Source organism: Aspergillus tubingensis, assembly GCF_013340325.1.
Source record: "Aspergillus tubingensis WU-2223L DNA, scaffold_13, whole genome shotgun sequence".
Lineage (NCBI taxonomy): Eukaryota > Fungi > Ascomycota > Eurotiomycetes > Eurotiales > Aspergillaceae > Aspergillus > Aspergillus tubingensis.
In genome coordinates, this window is record NW_023336287.1 from 1,160,532 (window position 1) to 1,175,751 (window position 15,220).

At 50.5% G+C, this 15,220-nt stretch overlaps 4 protein-coding genes across 4 annotated transcripts; all 4 read right to left on the reverse strand.

Moving 5' to 3' along the window:
- Positions 1-1,082: 1,082 nt before the first annotated feature.
- On the reverse strand, positions 1,083-5,401 carry AtWU_10678 (putative ABC multidrug transporter; the record flags this gene model as incomplete). The annotated part of the gene is made up of 2 exons (XM_035505782.1): positions 1,083-3,605; positions 3,662-5,401. The coding sequence occupies 2 exons, from the start codon at positions 5,399-5,401 to the stop codon at positions 1,083-1,085; spliced, it is 4,263 nt and encodes a 1,420-aa protein (XP_035361675.1).
- Positions 5,402-8,031: 2,630 nt separating this feature from the next.
- AtWU_10679 (uncharacterized protein) lies at positions 8,032-8,633 on the reverse strand (the record flags this gene model as incomplete). Its single annotated transcript, XM_035505783.1, has 3 exons — positions 8,032-8,074; positions 8,134-8,292; positions 8,503-8,633. 3 exons carry the CDS (start codon positions 8,631-8,633, stop codon positions 8,032-8,034), a joined length of 333 nt encoding a protein of 110 aa, XP_035361676.1.
- A 2,267-nt stretch (positions 8,634-10,900) lies between these two features.
- AtWU_10680 (potassium channel family protein) lies at positions 10,901-12,679 on the reverse strand (the record flags this gene model as incomplete). The annotated part of the gene is made up of 3 exons (XM_035505784.1): positions 10,901-12,395; positions 12,467-12,576; positions 12,635-12,679. 3 exons carry the CDS (start codon positions 12,677-12,679, stop codon positions 10,901-10,903), a joined length of 1,650 nt encoding a protein of 549 aa, XP_035361677.1.
- Positions 12,680-13,065: 386 nt separating this feature from the next.
- AtWU_10681 (putative MFS transporter) lies at positions 13,066-14,667 on the reverse strand (the record flags this gene model as incomplete). The annotated part of the gene is made up of 2 exons (XM_035505785.1): positions 13,066-14,407; positions 14,480-14,667. 2 exons carry the CDS (start codon positions 14,665-14,667, stop codon positions 13,066-13,068), a joined length of 1,530 nt encoding a protein of 509 aa, XP_035361678.1.
- Positions 14,668-15,220: the final 553 nt, after the last annotated feature.

Here is a 15,220-nt window from a genome sequence, read left to right on the forward strand (position 1 = left end):
GCCCGCCATGACTATGGTTATGACTGCTGTCCCCGCCGCTGATGGATTCCTCCCGCGACCACCCGGAATCAGTTTCTGCCTCTGCCATTCATCATCCCTACCGCCAAGATAACCGGTCAGTTGCCATTATTGGCATGGGATTTTGTGATCCCGGGGGTGCGACGAATGTTGGAAGACTCTGGGGCGATGATGATGATGATGATGATGATGATGGTTGAGGGATAAGGTCGTGGTGAAAGAATAGTACTACATCCACCGTCAACTATATACTACTCTTACTACTAAGTTAGTAGTAGTAGTTGAATATATCAGATGCTCACATTCGGCAGTTGGAATCTGGAAGAACCCCCCAAAAATGCCGTGTCCATCGGAGATTCTATTAAGTATTGCAATGGTCATGTTGGAACCTGGCGGGGAAGGTCACGGAGAAGTCGACTTTGATAAGATTAAGGTAATCTATACATTGAGTAAATTTTGTCTAGTCTGAAGCATTCATTCACTATCATTGGCTTATTTACTTGGAACTATGCCGTGGGATTTACGGGAATTTGGATGTAATAATACTAAAGACTGACACGTATTCGGATTTTTAATGAAATGTGATTCCAATTCTAGCGAGCAAACAATAATTCCATCTAATATTAAACAATAGCCATCCGTCCACATGCAGCGTTACACATCGACACATATTCATCTATCGAGCAAAACCGAGAATCAAGATCAAAGTCAATATTTTGGTAAAAGAATAGAACAGATCAACTCCACAATGCGTGCAGGACAGAGGTGGGGGTAGTCTGATTCTCAGAAAGAAATGAAGTAGAAAGAAAAGGGTGCAAATGTATAAATGCTTCACACAGACGCTGCCCAAATTAACAGACAAGCAAAAAGATCTGTAGAAAGAAAAATAAAAATAAGTGGAGAGAAGAATAGAAGAAATGGTGTATCGGTCTATATGCAAGACAGAGGGGGTAATGTAAGTAAGCAAAGGGGTATGTATGCATATGTACGTCTATAATAGTCGGCCAGCCATCCTTGGACTGACCGAATGCCAATAGGGGAAAGCGAGGCGAGAAAAAAACTCTCTACTCAGCCTGCTTCGACGCCTTGGTCCTCAACTTCATCAGCACATACACCAAGGCATATGAGCTAATCGCGAACAAAGCGACGATCGCCGCATCTCTCCACCCGTAGTAGTAATCCTTCAGGTTGATGGTATACAGGTAATCGCTTCCGCGCGTGTACTCGCAGACGTGGCAGTCAGCCGTGGCGTCCGGGTTGATGAGGTTCATGCGCGCGCCGGCGCCCATCATGTAATCCTGGAGGTACTGGGCGCACGTCGAGCCGTTGGGAGGATCGAAGATGGCAAATTCGGACTCCTTGCAGCGGACGGGTGTGTCGAAGGTGGTGAAGACCAGGAGACTGCCCATGAGGTAGTTGAAGGGGTCGAGGTAGTAGATCCAGTAGCGCCAGAATTCTTGGATCTGGGTGTAGGGGACGAGGACACCACAGAAGGAAGCGAGGGTTCCGATGATGACCGGGTTGATGAGCGAGGCGAAGATGGCGTTGGGGGCGTACGCGGAGACGAATTGACCGATACCCGTGTAGACGAACTCGTACATCAGCATGACGAAGAAGACAGCGCCGGATTTGTTGCTATCCGAGGGGAAGCCGACGGTGTAGTACCAGCAGGCGAAGTAGAGGACGGCGCAGATGCAGAGGTAGGGGAGTTCGGAGACGATAAGGCCAGTCACGAAGGCAATCCAGGAGTACATTTTAGATTTCTTTTCACGAGCGTCATAGATGTCGCGGCGTTCCAGGAAAAGGGGCTGCAGTTGGTTGATAACACCAGGGGCGACGAAGATAAAGTTGAAGATGGTGAAGAGACGGAGTTGGAGAGCGCCGACGTGGTTGCCAATCATCCAGAAGGAAAAGCCGTTGAAGAGGGCCGAGCCGACGTGGAGGGCCAGCTTGTTGTTCACGTAGTCGGTGTTACGGTAGACTGCGACGCAGGAGCGCTTGGTCACAATGAGGGTTTGCTGCCAGAGGGGCATGGCGAATTCGTTGCCGTCGTCGACGGTACCAGGGGGCTTGGAGGCGGCGTCGTCAACGATGGAGTCGAGTTCCTTGAGGGAGTTGGTGTGCTCGGGAGAATCCTTCCAGACTTGATGCCAGTCGCGACCTTGGGAGAGCGCGCCGGAGACCACGTCGATCATGTGCTCGGCCGGGTTGGTTTCTGCGGGACAGGGGGCGCCGTAGCGAGCAAAGTAGTCCTTGACAGTTTGGCCGTTGTCACCAATGTCACCGAAGTAGACCATCTTTCCACCCTTGGCGAGGAGGAGTAGGGTGTCGAATTCAGCAAAGAGTTGCGCAGAGGGCTGGTGGATGGTGACGAGCACAGCTTGGCCGACGTCGGCGAGCTTGCGCAGGAAACGGACAGTGTTGTAAGCAGACTGGCCATCAAGACCGGAGGTGGGTTCGTCCAGGAAGATGAGAATGCTGGGCTTCGAGACCAACTCGACACCGATGGTGACACGCTTGCGTTGTTCAACGCTCAGTCCGTTTCCGACGCGACCAATAAGGGTATCGGCGATATCATGCAGTTCAAGAAGTTCAATGATGGTATCAACGTACTTGAGCTTCTCCTCAGCAGGCACATGGCGAGGCTGGCGGAGCAGGGCGGAGAATTCCAAGGCCTCACGGACAGTGGCAAAAGGCTCGTGGACATCAAGTTGTTCACAGTAACCGGCAGAGCGCTGGAAAGAAACGGGCAGAGGACGACCGTCGACGAGGACGGAGCCATGAATGGTACCCTCAGTCTTGCGCTGAGCCAACACATCCAAGAGAGTGGTTTTACCAGCACCGGAGGAACCCATCAGGGCACCCAGCATGCCAGGCTTCACCCATCCGTATACCTTGTCGAGGAGCACGCGATCGCCACTAGGGGTCTTGACCGTGTAGGTGAGATCCTTCCAGGTGAAAACAGAGGTGTTCCGAACCAGCTGCTTGTCAAGGTCGCTTTCACTTTGGCAATTGTCACCATGGGGCTTCTTGGCTTTCTCGTCGACCTGGGATTCCTCGTCGGGGCGGGCAACCTGGCGATGGGCATCGACCCTTTCGCGCGGGATGAGAAGGGAGGAACCGCTCTCACCGGGAGACTTCCAGCGGGACGTCGCGATGATGGTGGCGGCAGCAAAGAGCGCCCACCAAGCCCAGAGGATACCGAAGTTGCGCCAGACATGAGTATGGCTGTAGGATAGGGAAGCCAGGTACTGATCACCAGTGACATAGGTGCTTCCGGGGATGGCACCACCAACACCGGCGCATGATTGATGCCCGTCTCCACCGTAGCCCTCTCCACTAGGAATGAGGTTGGTTCCCACACAAGGAATGATCTTTCCGTGGAATTCGTTGGAGAGCAGCGCATCGAAACCGTAAGCCATGGGGTTGATCCAGTAAATCCAGCCGAACCAAGGGTGCATCTGGGGCTTCTTGATCATGTAACCGGTGTACATGATCAGAGCCGAGATGAGGAAACCAGAGACCTTGGAGGCGCCATCGAACGTGCTGAAAAGCGCGCCGACCGCGCGGAACAGCGCTGTCATGGCCTAAGCGAGACGTCAGTACAATTACAGGCAACAAGTGGATGTATGCGATGACTTACCATAGTTGCAGTGAAGACAAGGATCCAGTAGGTGAAGAACGCGCTGGCGGACATGGTGAGGCCAACCATGAAGTAAACCACGATGGAGAACACGCTGATTTGGAACAAGAGAACCGGAATATCGGCAGTAATCTGAGCGATACAAAAGGCGGCGGGGTGGTAGTATGCGAAGCCTTTGTGTTTGACCAGAATCGGGCGACCGCTGAATGAGTCGGTGACTTCGGACATGGCCAGAAGACTGTTATAGAGCAGGGAGAAGAACAGAGCACCGGACTTGACAAACAAACCACCCGAGTTATTAGGGGCATTGTAGAACAGTGAACCAGCAATCAACGCCTGAACCAAGGTAGAGATCTGCTTGATGAAAAATGTGGCTTTGTCACCCCAGATGATTTGATACTGGCGGATAATGCAGGTCTTGACCTGGTCGATGAAGTCAACCGTCAAGGGACTTGTCTTGGAAAGTTTCTTGTTCTTCTCTTGGGCGACGGATTCCTTGAATTCGGCAGTGCGCTGGCGGGCCAGGTCAGTGTTGGGGTAGTCGTATTCGGAGATCATCTGCGTATAAATAGGCGACTTTTGGTATTCAGCGAGAATCATGTCCGCGTTTCTAGGGAAGCGATTCTCGTATCCTGGTCTGATAATGCGTTCGGTGGGGACCGTGACACCGGTAAGGTAGTCGGCGACGTTGGAACCCTCGCGGCAAGCAAAGCCCAGATCCTCCATGAAGGGACGCGCCTGGGTCATGGGGCCATAGTAGATCTCCTTGCCTTCATCCAACACGAGCACCTTGTCGAACAGGTCGTAGATACCGTTTCCGGCCTGGTAAAGAGTGACAATGGAAGATAGACCCAACACATCCGTCATGGCACGAACAGCCTTGGTCCATTCGAGGGCCGTGCTGGCATCCAAACCACGCGTGCTGTTATCCCAGCAGAAAACGGAACCACGAGTCGCAAGACACTCGATAATGGAGACACGCTTACGCTCACCACCCGAGACACCACGCACGTATTCATTGCCCACTTTGGTATCGTTCGTATGCGAGATGCCCATGGATTCAAGAAGGAATTTCTTGGCTTCCTGGCGATAAGCTTCGGGGGACTCGACGCCGTTGGGCAGGTTAAAGGGAATCTTGAGACGAGTCGCAAAATCCATAGTCTGGCCCACGGTCAAGGTGGGGAAGAAGATTTCCTCCTCGGTGTTCATGACAATCTGGCCGCGGTACTGGGCTGCCTCATCCGATGTCAAGGATCCATAGTGAACGTCACCTTCAATCGACTTGTAACCGAGGCGTCGATTGGACAGCATCTTCAAAAGGGTGGTGCAACCGGAGCCAGGCCGACCCAAAACCAAAAGCATCTCTCCGGGTTTGACACAGCCATGGCTGTTGGAGAGGATGGAACGCAACGGCGGCTTGTTCTTGGACTCCTTAATGTGCTGAGGGATGTTGAACTGGGACAGGAAATTCTCGTTGACGGCGGCCTCGGCGCTGACGACTTCGACGGAAAGGTTCTTCCAGGTGACACCAAGTTCCTTGCGTTTGAAGCCGGATTGCATGTCCCGCTCGTTCTGTTGCTTGACCTGGGACATCAAGGCCCAGCCATCGGCACGACTGGCACCGGGGTTGCGAGGGGTGACGGTGGGATCTTCATCGAGGACGGTAGCGGTGCTGTCGGTATCTTCCTTGCCTTCGGGAACCCCGAGGGTGTAGGAGACTTTCTCCTGATCCTCCGCCATGGTTGGGTATAATGAAGGATGACTTGACGATGCTGTGAAAGTCAAGGGTCACCCTGTCGATCGGGAGTAGGGATGGTCATTTCGACCGGGGGCATTTGGGGGAGCGAGAAGCTCATATACTCCTACCAGGCAGCTGGGGGAGTCGGTGGGGGCCTCCAAAAAACTTCAGGGAAGGGAATCGGGATCCAGGCCATTTCCGAGATCCACCGGGCACTTCGGGTGTGTGAAAAGCTCCGCTGAGTCAGGAGGATTCCGATACATCAGGTCGTCCAGGTACAGAGGTACGTAAGGAAAGGCGATTAGTTTGGACTAGTGGAATGTAAGAGATAGTTCGCAGCCTGCCATGATGGGGACGGGGGATCGGTTCCGTGGCTTCTGCAAGCAGAATCTGTTTACTTTTTTTTGTTTCCCAATCTATCGTGGCGCGGGCCACTTCCGCTGATTTTTCCTCTTTCGTGCAATCTTAGTGGGCCTTGCGGATGAATCCAGGGCCATGAGTGGCTCCCTGTCAATCTCTGTGACCAATCAGGCTTGACAGTTGTGAAGTCGGCGTTATCAAACGGCCGAAACTCCGCTCGACGGAATTTTGGCTCTCTTTTTCCTCTGAGTCAGCGGATTAAACATGGCGAGAAGAGTGCCTATTGGTACATTACTTACAGTCATGCTTGCCTTGTAACCTCTCTGCTGACTCAGCGGAACTTTGCGGCTCTCCTAACCACGATCCCCTGCCGTTTCGGCCTTTGGAGCTTTCTCGTCTCACAAATGCTAGTGGCGCCTGCGATCCATTGTCGTATTCCAGAACATTTGGGCATGGAACGTGTCTCATCGTCTGGCAAGCTTGGAGCTTGGACTTTCAGGGTCGACAATGTGCTGTCACGCTGTGGGACTATACTGATGAAACTGGACAGTACGTTAAACCAATTTCTTAGTTACCAAGCACTGGTCTTTGGATCGCCTCTTGAACAAAATCTACATCTCTAAGGAGTACTGTCTACTAACACAGACCCTGGGGATAGTTTCCGGAACGTCGATCCCGGTCTGACTGAAATGCAGACTGCGTGGAAGTGAGTGAGCTATAACATCACCTCGCTCTAAAATCTCACCGGCCGTATTCACATGCAGCCTCCCAGCAGCCATACATGCTGTGTACATTTCCCTACCTCGCCATCACGGTATCACCATCCAGACACCATGTCTCGGCACTAATAGATTAACAATATCAGTAATCCCATCAGATAAACACCCCGAGCCCTCGCAATCACCATCCAGATACCTTGGCTCGGCAATCAGTTGATTACAATATCAGTAATTCTATCAGATAAACACACTGAATCCTTGCAATGACACAATCGTCCGTCCTCAAAATAGTATACCAAGCGGTCAATCTTGATCCACCAACCTGACACGAGGAACGCCACCAAAGTCAACCACTAACTCATTGTTCGAGACTTGTGCATTTATAATATTGACCCCAAGCCTCGCTCATACTAGCCGCCGAAATGCCGATCTTCCTCGGGATTTTCCTTCAGATTCTTATCTCCGGCCACAGTTTCTCTACCTCAGGGGTGGATCTATACCCGTTTGGGTGGTGGTTGCGCCCTGCAGCCTACAGCAGAGAGGGTGTGATGAGTCGATGACCCTGTCCTGTCCTGACCCTGCTGTCCCGGCTGTCCCTCTCCTGTCCAGCCTACCGATCGGGCCGCTTCCGAGCCCGATCAGCCTTATGTGACTGTTAACTACGGTCGCACACTGATCCTCAGACAGCTAGTCACACGATAATTAGTGGTCATTCGTGCGCAGCACAAATTTAACTTGAGAAACGTATGATGAACACGGATAAGAGGTGATATTCTTTATAGCGAATCAATGTTACACATGGTTGGTTGCCTTAGCTGCCTCAGCTTACTGGGATGAACGGGACGGAGTTTCTATAGTATCTTATTCCGGATGCACTTAGGTGCATACTTCGTAAGCGGGTAAGCTGGAAGTTGGCATGAATCTGGTGTTCTTGCTATATGTAATTTATATTAAGATACCTATTATCGTCCCATATTGAAGCTGTGCTGGGTACTCTGTACCTGCCATTCAATGAGTGGACCCCAAACGTGCTCATCATTTCAAGTCAATAGGTGTTCCTGGCGGTAGTAGTAAGTAGTAAGTTGCCCTTGAGTACACCAAGAGGCTTCATCGACAGGCTTCAAATTGATGGTGTAACAATGTCTAATTAGTCCTACAGCTAGTACTACTGATTCACTCCTAAATTGTTTTTGTGTGTAGCTTTTGAATAAGAGGATAATAATGACATGTCTCATTCACACCATAACCTTGGTCGGTTGACCACATACCACATACTACCAGTAGTAATACTTATATATACATGTAAATCCAGTTCAGTCTAGTTCAAATCCTCCATATCGCAATCCCCCTACTGTCATCATCATAAGATCCTGCTTGACAATCCGGCGGGGGTTTTCGTATGGGGTGGTCCGATAGCAGTTGACTTCACTAGGAAAACCAACTTATCGTGACCGTTGGGTGTTTGCTAAAGTTGGGAACGGGAACCATCAAGATTCCAGCGAAAGCGGAAATAAAACAAGGACGAAAAGCCGAGGAAACAGAGCTCAAGTCATCTAGTAATAGCTCATGGGGCCCTGCTTTCTACCGAGAATTTGGCTGCAACAGAACCAGTCAGTGAAATGCTCAATTTTGTTACTACCAGCAACATAACTCACAGATATTGGTCCAATTCGTCTAGGTGACGACGGTGTTCGAGCATCTTCTGCCGCACCATCTGGTATGTCTCGGGTTGTTCAGGTTGCGTCTGCGTTGGCTGCTGGGACTTGACAAAGTATCGCTCGCTAGTGGCTTCACGACGGGTGATTGGCTCTTTGCTGCATGTGAAAGTGACGGTTAGCTTCGGGTGTTACTGCTGGTGCTGCTGCTGTTTGCAACCATTGCAGTGATGTTTGGAGAGAGAGGAGTGGATCAGAGTGCTCCGAAACAGTCCATGACGTCATTGCAACAGGGCCCGGCAGTCTCCGAAAGGGGAACACAACCAATACAGGAGATAGCAGTTGGATCGCAGTCAGGTTCACACTTACTCGGCCAGATATCCACGGGGCTTGGGGTTGATCACTTGTCCTTCGCGTCGAGCTGGGATGGCAATTGAAAAGGATCGCACGTTGCTGGAACTGCGGACAATAGGACGCGACATTTGGCTGAGGGGCGACATGATGACGGTATAGTATAGATTGATGGGTATCTCTTCGAACGGATGCAAAGCACGGGTGTCGTTGGAATGAGTGACCGTTGCGGTAGAATCGAAATGTGAGTTATAAGACGTCTATTTGAGCAGTATCGTTATATGATGAGATGAACGAGACATGAACGATTGGGCGACTGGCTGATTATATACAACGACTGGATTGTCCCGTGAATGTCATGTGACTCGGCTGCCCTCTCAATCCGGCGATGCTGAAACCAAAGTTCTCATTAATGCAGCAACCCAGCTTCCCATTTTCAGGCGAACCAAATTGTTTGCCCTGAGACCAATCTTCCATCTTCCATACAACAACGGACCAGTGTCGTCCGCCACCGCCACGATCGACGAATCCCCGGATCGGCATCCTTCTCATCCCCCGGCCTTGACGGCCCCGCGCCAGACAAGTGATGGTCATTGCTTTGCATCATTGGACAGGAAGAGAAAGGCCCGGCGACGCAAGGGATGGATGGACACTTCCTTCCTTTCCCATTTCCCTCCCACAGGTTATTACCGCCACGGGCGGGATTGGTGGTGCTCTGTTTACCAACCATGTGGTATGATATCATCTGCGGGGATGGACATGCCAATCTTTGCGAAGACGGACCTATGGTTGAGCTGTGTCACTCCTGCTCTGCTGCAACTCTGCCAGGACACCTCTGCTCCGGCCAATGACAGTCCCCATCGCCACGACAAATGATTGCCGGTCGCTGGCAGGCATTTCCCGCTGCACCAGAACAGCCAGCTTGGGCCAATGTTCTGGCTGCTGGCACGGAAGGTATACGAAGGTAGTATGCGAATCTGCAACATCCCAGCTATCTGTCCTACCCTGCCAAAATCGGTGGTAATCCTGCATACCACCAACGCAATGGTACTAAATACCTCACCCAGCTCTGAATTCCTAGTTACACGTCCAATAACACCCGAAATGCGCTTCTCAAGCTGCTTCTCCGTGCTCAAGCTTGATTGATGGGAATGTGACAATCGACGTCATTTTGCTTTCGCGTCCGTCCACCAGACGGCCACATGGTTTTGAAAGAGCGGGTTCCAAACTCCTGCCCGCCAGTCCATTGAGCAAGAAAAGTTCCAGAACCGCAATACCAAGGGAAGGTCATCCGAAGAGTGCTCGTGTTTTTGCTTTCTCTGCTACAGCGTATCAGGAGAATACCCAAGTTACCTAGATTGGTTGCTGGCAAACTCAACTGCTAATCCACCACTTGTATCGCTGGATACGTACATTGACAGCGTCACACTTTGCCTTCAACATTGCCTTGAAGGCGAGCTTTGAATTAAGATGACGGCGGGCGGCTACTACCGGGGGATCCTCGGGCGGGCCACTGCCGAGACTAGCCCGTACTGTAGCAGTATGCATAGTAGAGGGGTTTCCTCAAGTTTAATGTGTACTACGTACGACTGCTACCTAGTAAATGTAATAAGATCCAGTACTATCATGCTGAGAAGTGATTTGTTTTTGTTTTATTTTTAATATGATTATCATCACCATACTGGTGCCAAACTCAAATTGCCTTGAATAACTACTACCACAGTCTTGTACTAGTAACCTCGTAAATATATACCACTGCATGAACACCAGTCACTGCGATCATCAATTTTTGAGCATTGACCACACTCCACCAGACTAGTACACTTGAACGATTGAGATTGGTAGCAGTAGTAGTAGCCAGTATTTGAAGAAGAAAACAACTAATCATCAATTATAGATCACATCCCCTAGTAGTATAGCAAGCATTGCTATACATCATCATCTACCATTAACCAACAGTAGTACTCTTCCAGTTTGGCAGCAGTCAAACCAATTGATTGTCCCAGGTGTGTTATAAATGCGGATATATATTGCTATATGGACTTCATAGCTTGCCTATTTGCAATGAAGCAGCACTTCAAGTTACATGCTGTCTGACTGGTGACACTGTATAATTCGTTATGAATTATTGTGCGCGTATATATGCAAGATTAGTCATAGGGTACTCAAAGTGCATGCGTGACTAAGATGGGATTATCCACTGCATAAGTATGAATTAATAGTCTGCTATTATCTGTACAAAACTGCACTCGACTTTATTAGCAGACCGCTGAGAATAGTTATTCATATGATAATCCATCAACAGCTGGAATAAACATGCTGTACATCGATCAACGAGTCCACTATGTACTGTACCCTCCCTGCCAGGCTCCCTGCATAGCAAGGGATGAACGAGAATGACCATAAATACGTATCCCTATCTACCCTCACCTCTATCCTCCCTCAAACAAAAACACAACTTCTCAACCAGCAACTTGACCATCCACAGAATGTCCTTATTTCTTTCCTTCGTAGACTGATTCGCAGACAACACCTCTCTGATTACCTGCCGACGATGACTCTCAGCCGCAAGCACTTCTTCTCCGTCGTCTCCATCAACACGGAGCAGAGATACAACACGTGCCCATTCACGATGTAGATCGATGTCTCTGCCCTCATCTTTGAGGATGTCCACAAGAATCTTGATCTCCTCGGTGAGGTGGAGTCTGTGTTCCGCAGAACTGAAGTAGTTATCTGGGCGTTGCCTCTCAAGTGGCAGACTCAGTGGGCAGTACTGTCTTTCTATGTCGATGTCCATATCACCACGCGACACACTCAAACCTGCTCCTACAGCAAAAGCGGGCATATCCAGCCTCCTCACACTCAAATATGCACCTATACGCCGTACACAGAATCCCCACGACCACCCCCTCCCTACCCTTCTCACAAAATAAACCACCGTACGAAACCCCACCTGACCAACAACCCCAACCAACGTCGTCATAACCGGCACCGCCAGCAGCGCCCAAAACACAAAGAACGACTTGCCCAGATTACTCGTTGGATAGAAATCCCCGTATCTGATCGTCGTCAGCGACACGAACGTGAAATATAGCGACTCAAAATACGTCCATCCCTGGTCTCGCTCGGAGGACTTGAAGATGCGGGCGCTGACGAGCCAAAGGAGGAGCCATGCGCACGAAGAGAAGATGAATACGATCCAACGGTGACGGCTTTGCCGTTGGGATTTGATCTGCCTAAATTTGACGATATCGCGATGGGGTGATTTGTGGAGGTGGATACCTTCTGCCTCGAGCTCGAACTTCAGTCGTAGCTCGTCCATATCCCTGGAGAAGGAGGCGATCGAACTGACGAATAATCCTAGACAGGTGATGCCCCCCGTCGCGTAGGGGATTAGTAGGCTTCGGCCGAGATGGGTCTTCGGGGCGATGTTACCGATTCCGATTGTGAGGATGGTGTATGTGGACCAGTAGAGGGAGTCTGTTAGGGACCATCCTTCGATAGGGATGTAGATGGCTGCGCCGCCGAGGAGGAATGCGGCGAGGGTGAAGGCGCGCAGCACGATGCTTGTGTTCTCGATGATGCGGCGGTCTTGCATGCTTAGGTGGATGGTGCGGACGCTGCATGCGTAGATTGTTAATAGCGCTGCAATGAAGAGGTAGAGACTGGCGGCGAAGATGCCGTAGTAGAAGTTCTGCGTGTAGTGCTGTGTTTGGGGAGGAGCGATGGTATAGGATGGTTGATGTACAGTTACGCCGATTAGACTGAAGAGGAGCATTGAGGAGATGAAGTAGAGTAAAGCTGTCGCGAGGTATCCTCTCACTGCATCCCATTTGAGCATCATGATCAGAAGGAGAGCAAGGTCAGCTGTGGCGAAGAGTGCGAGCGATATAGCCTTGATCGTGACGGCCCTAATAAATCATTCAGATGTGATGATCGGCAACTCCCAAAGGCTGAAGTATAGTAGAAGATGGAAACTCACCAAGCACTCTGCACTACTACCACACTTCCCACATCAGAAGAAACAATTTCCAGCCATCTATGGCTAACTGCACAAATGCCGAATACAGTTGCCATTGCGCTAATAGTTCCCTGGACATGCTTAGCAACCATCATCACTGATCCATTCCATAGAGATGGGGAAATATACCGCCAGAACAGGGAAGCTGGTACACGCGAGCCACCAGCGAGACATTCCGACCGAGAGTAATTATATCAGAGCAGCAGTAAGCAGCAGTAAAGTACAGTCTGTTCTCCGAAATTTGAGATATGCAGTGATTTGATTTGTTCTGCATATGAATTCGGGATACGAGGTTGACTTCACGGGGACCATCAGATTCCCGGTCAACTCATACCTTGGCTTAACTTCACCGGAGGGAAATTGATCAAGGAGGTGAATGTTCTTAGCACCGTTCCCCCGTAATTGTACGTGGGTAGTCATGTACTGATGACGATAACTTCTATACACTACTACGTACTGCCATTTGTGAGTTGGTTGTGAAGCTCTGGCGTGACTCGAGTGGGTGTGAATATGTATTGTGAACGAATCAAGAGAAGAACTAATTAATTGCTTGGAAATACTCAAGTCACATATCGGAACCCCTTCTGAAGCTGACGGGCGGCAGCAATGTCGATGCCCTCTACATCCGCCGTCTTTTGTAGCCGGCGGAGCTCCTTTTCAGTCAAAATTGCATCTTCATCCTCCAGACGTGCCAGTCGCTTGTTTTGCGATCGTAGATGGAAGTACAGGAACGTCGCCATTATAGTTCCTAGAACTTGCATTCCGATACACACCCCCAAGGCCGTATAGTAATACGGAGCCTCCTTTTCCAAATAAGTATACGGAGTCCAGATACTGGCTGAGTTTCCCAGAGAGTTGATGAAGGCATATGCAGCAGCTCGCTTGGCTGGAGGTCGGGGAATCGCATTTGCGATCCATGAGTATATCGTGCCGTTCTGGGCAAAGACGAATACCATGAGGAAGAATGAGAAATACCGAGGCCCGAAGGAGTGGGTGGTCATGAAGATAATAAACCCCACGATGGTGACGGGGATGGGGCCGACAAAGAACCAATATCGATGAGCGAAACGATCGGAGAGATAGGAGTGGAAGAGACTGTACACCACCATGAATATGTATGGCGGTGCTACCAAGAGCAGAGAGATGATATGGTTGTACCCCAAGGTCTCTGTCAAAGTTGGAAAAAAGTTTTGGAAGCCACTTGCGGCCGTGAGAGACATGTACGCAATGGCCAGGGCATAAGTCTTGACGTCTGTAAAGGCTAGCTTCAGACCCTTAATTTGGCTCATCTTGTCGCCGTCGTCAACATCCGCTTCGGCTGCCTCAATGGCCAAGCGGCGATTGGCGACATGCTTCATCTCCGGCGACAACAATTTCCAGGTATCGGGAAAGTCGGGTAGCACAGCGCAGATGGCCAGACCGATTGCGACAGTGATGGTACCCTCAATAATGTATAACCATTGCCAGGCTGACATGCCTCTCTTTCCGGCAAGACCATTAAGAATGCCCGCAGCGATCAGGTTTCCAAAGGCCCCGCTGAGCAATGAGCCAGAGTAGAAGATACTCATGCGAAGGGCCAACTCTTTCTTGGTGTACCATTTGGAGAGGTAAAATAGAACACCTGCAAAGAATGGTGCCTCGACCAAGCCGAGAATGAATCGACATGCCACGATGCCACCGTAGCTTGAGACCTGGCTGGTTAAGGCCGAGACAAGGCCCCACGCTGTGGTGAAAAAGCCAAGGTAAAGCGAAGGACGGCCCATGTAGTTGAGGAGCAGGTTCGATGGGACCTGCATCAGGATATAGCCCACAAAAAGAATGGATAGTCCTGTCTCGTATTTGGCTTCATCGAGGGAGAGGTCCTGTTCTAATCCTTGAAGCTTCGCAGCGGCGTAGTTATTCCTATCAAAGACGGAAAGAAGTTAGCGCATAGTATATCATAGTCATCTAATGGCGAGAAAACCTGAGACGTACCGGTCGATGTAATTCATCAGATAAACAAGAATTACCAACGGCATTATGAGAGTATCAATCCGCCGCCGCAATTGCCTCTCCAAAACCTTCTCCTCCGGCGTCAACTGTGCTAAATGAGCAACCTCCTCATGGGAGATCTCGGCTTTTTCGCCCATGGCGTCATGGTCGGTGATGACTCTGTCCGCCATGATGAAATTTCTGGGAGGTGAGTCAAGATGCAGGGAGAGGCAGGGTGCAGGAACGATCCTGTTGCAACCCCATAAAGAGAGGGAAAGCTTCAGCTATATATGCCCCAAGAGAAGGAAAGAAGCTTGTTGCTTCGTACGGTGTGATCGAGCTCCCATGAAACACATGAGAAGAGTGATGCCACCTGCAAATCCGGGGGAGGGGCTGGCGTGGGGGGAAATTTCCATCCACCTTGGGCCATCCAGGGTCCTGGTTGGACGCACGCAGATGCCGGAGAGCATCACAAATGCGGGGAAGACATTTAGAATTCGAACCAGAAGCTGTTCGGCTGATTCTCACCCCCACGCCGCTAGCTACCACCCGTGCTATTCTTCTTCATCCATCGTGCGACAGGAGCTTTGGAGTCGGACATCGTCCGGGGAAGTGGAGCTGATCGACTCATTGGTGTGTCTCGGGCCTCCCCTGACGCTTCGTATCTTTGATCCTATAACACGGGTATGATATGGGTCAGGGAAAGTTTGTTTGAAATCCCCGCCGCTAGCAACGAATCGACGT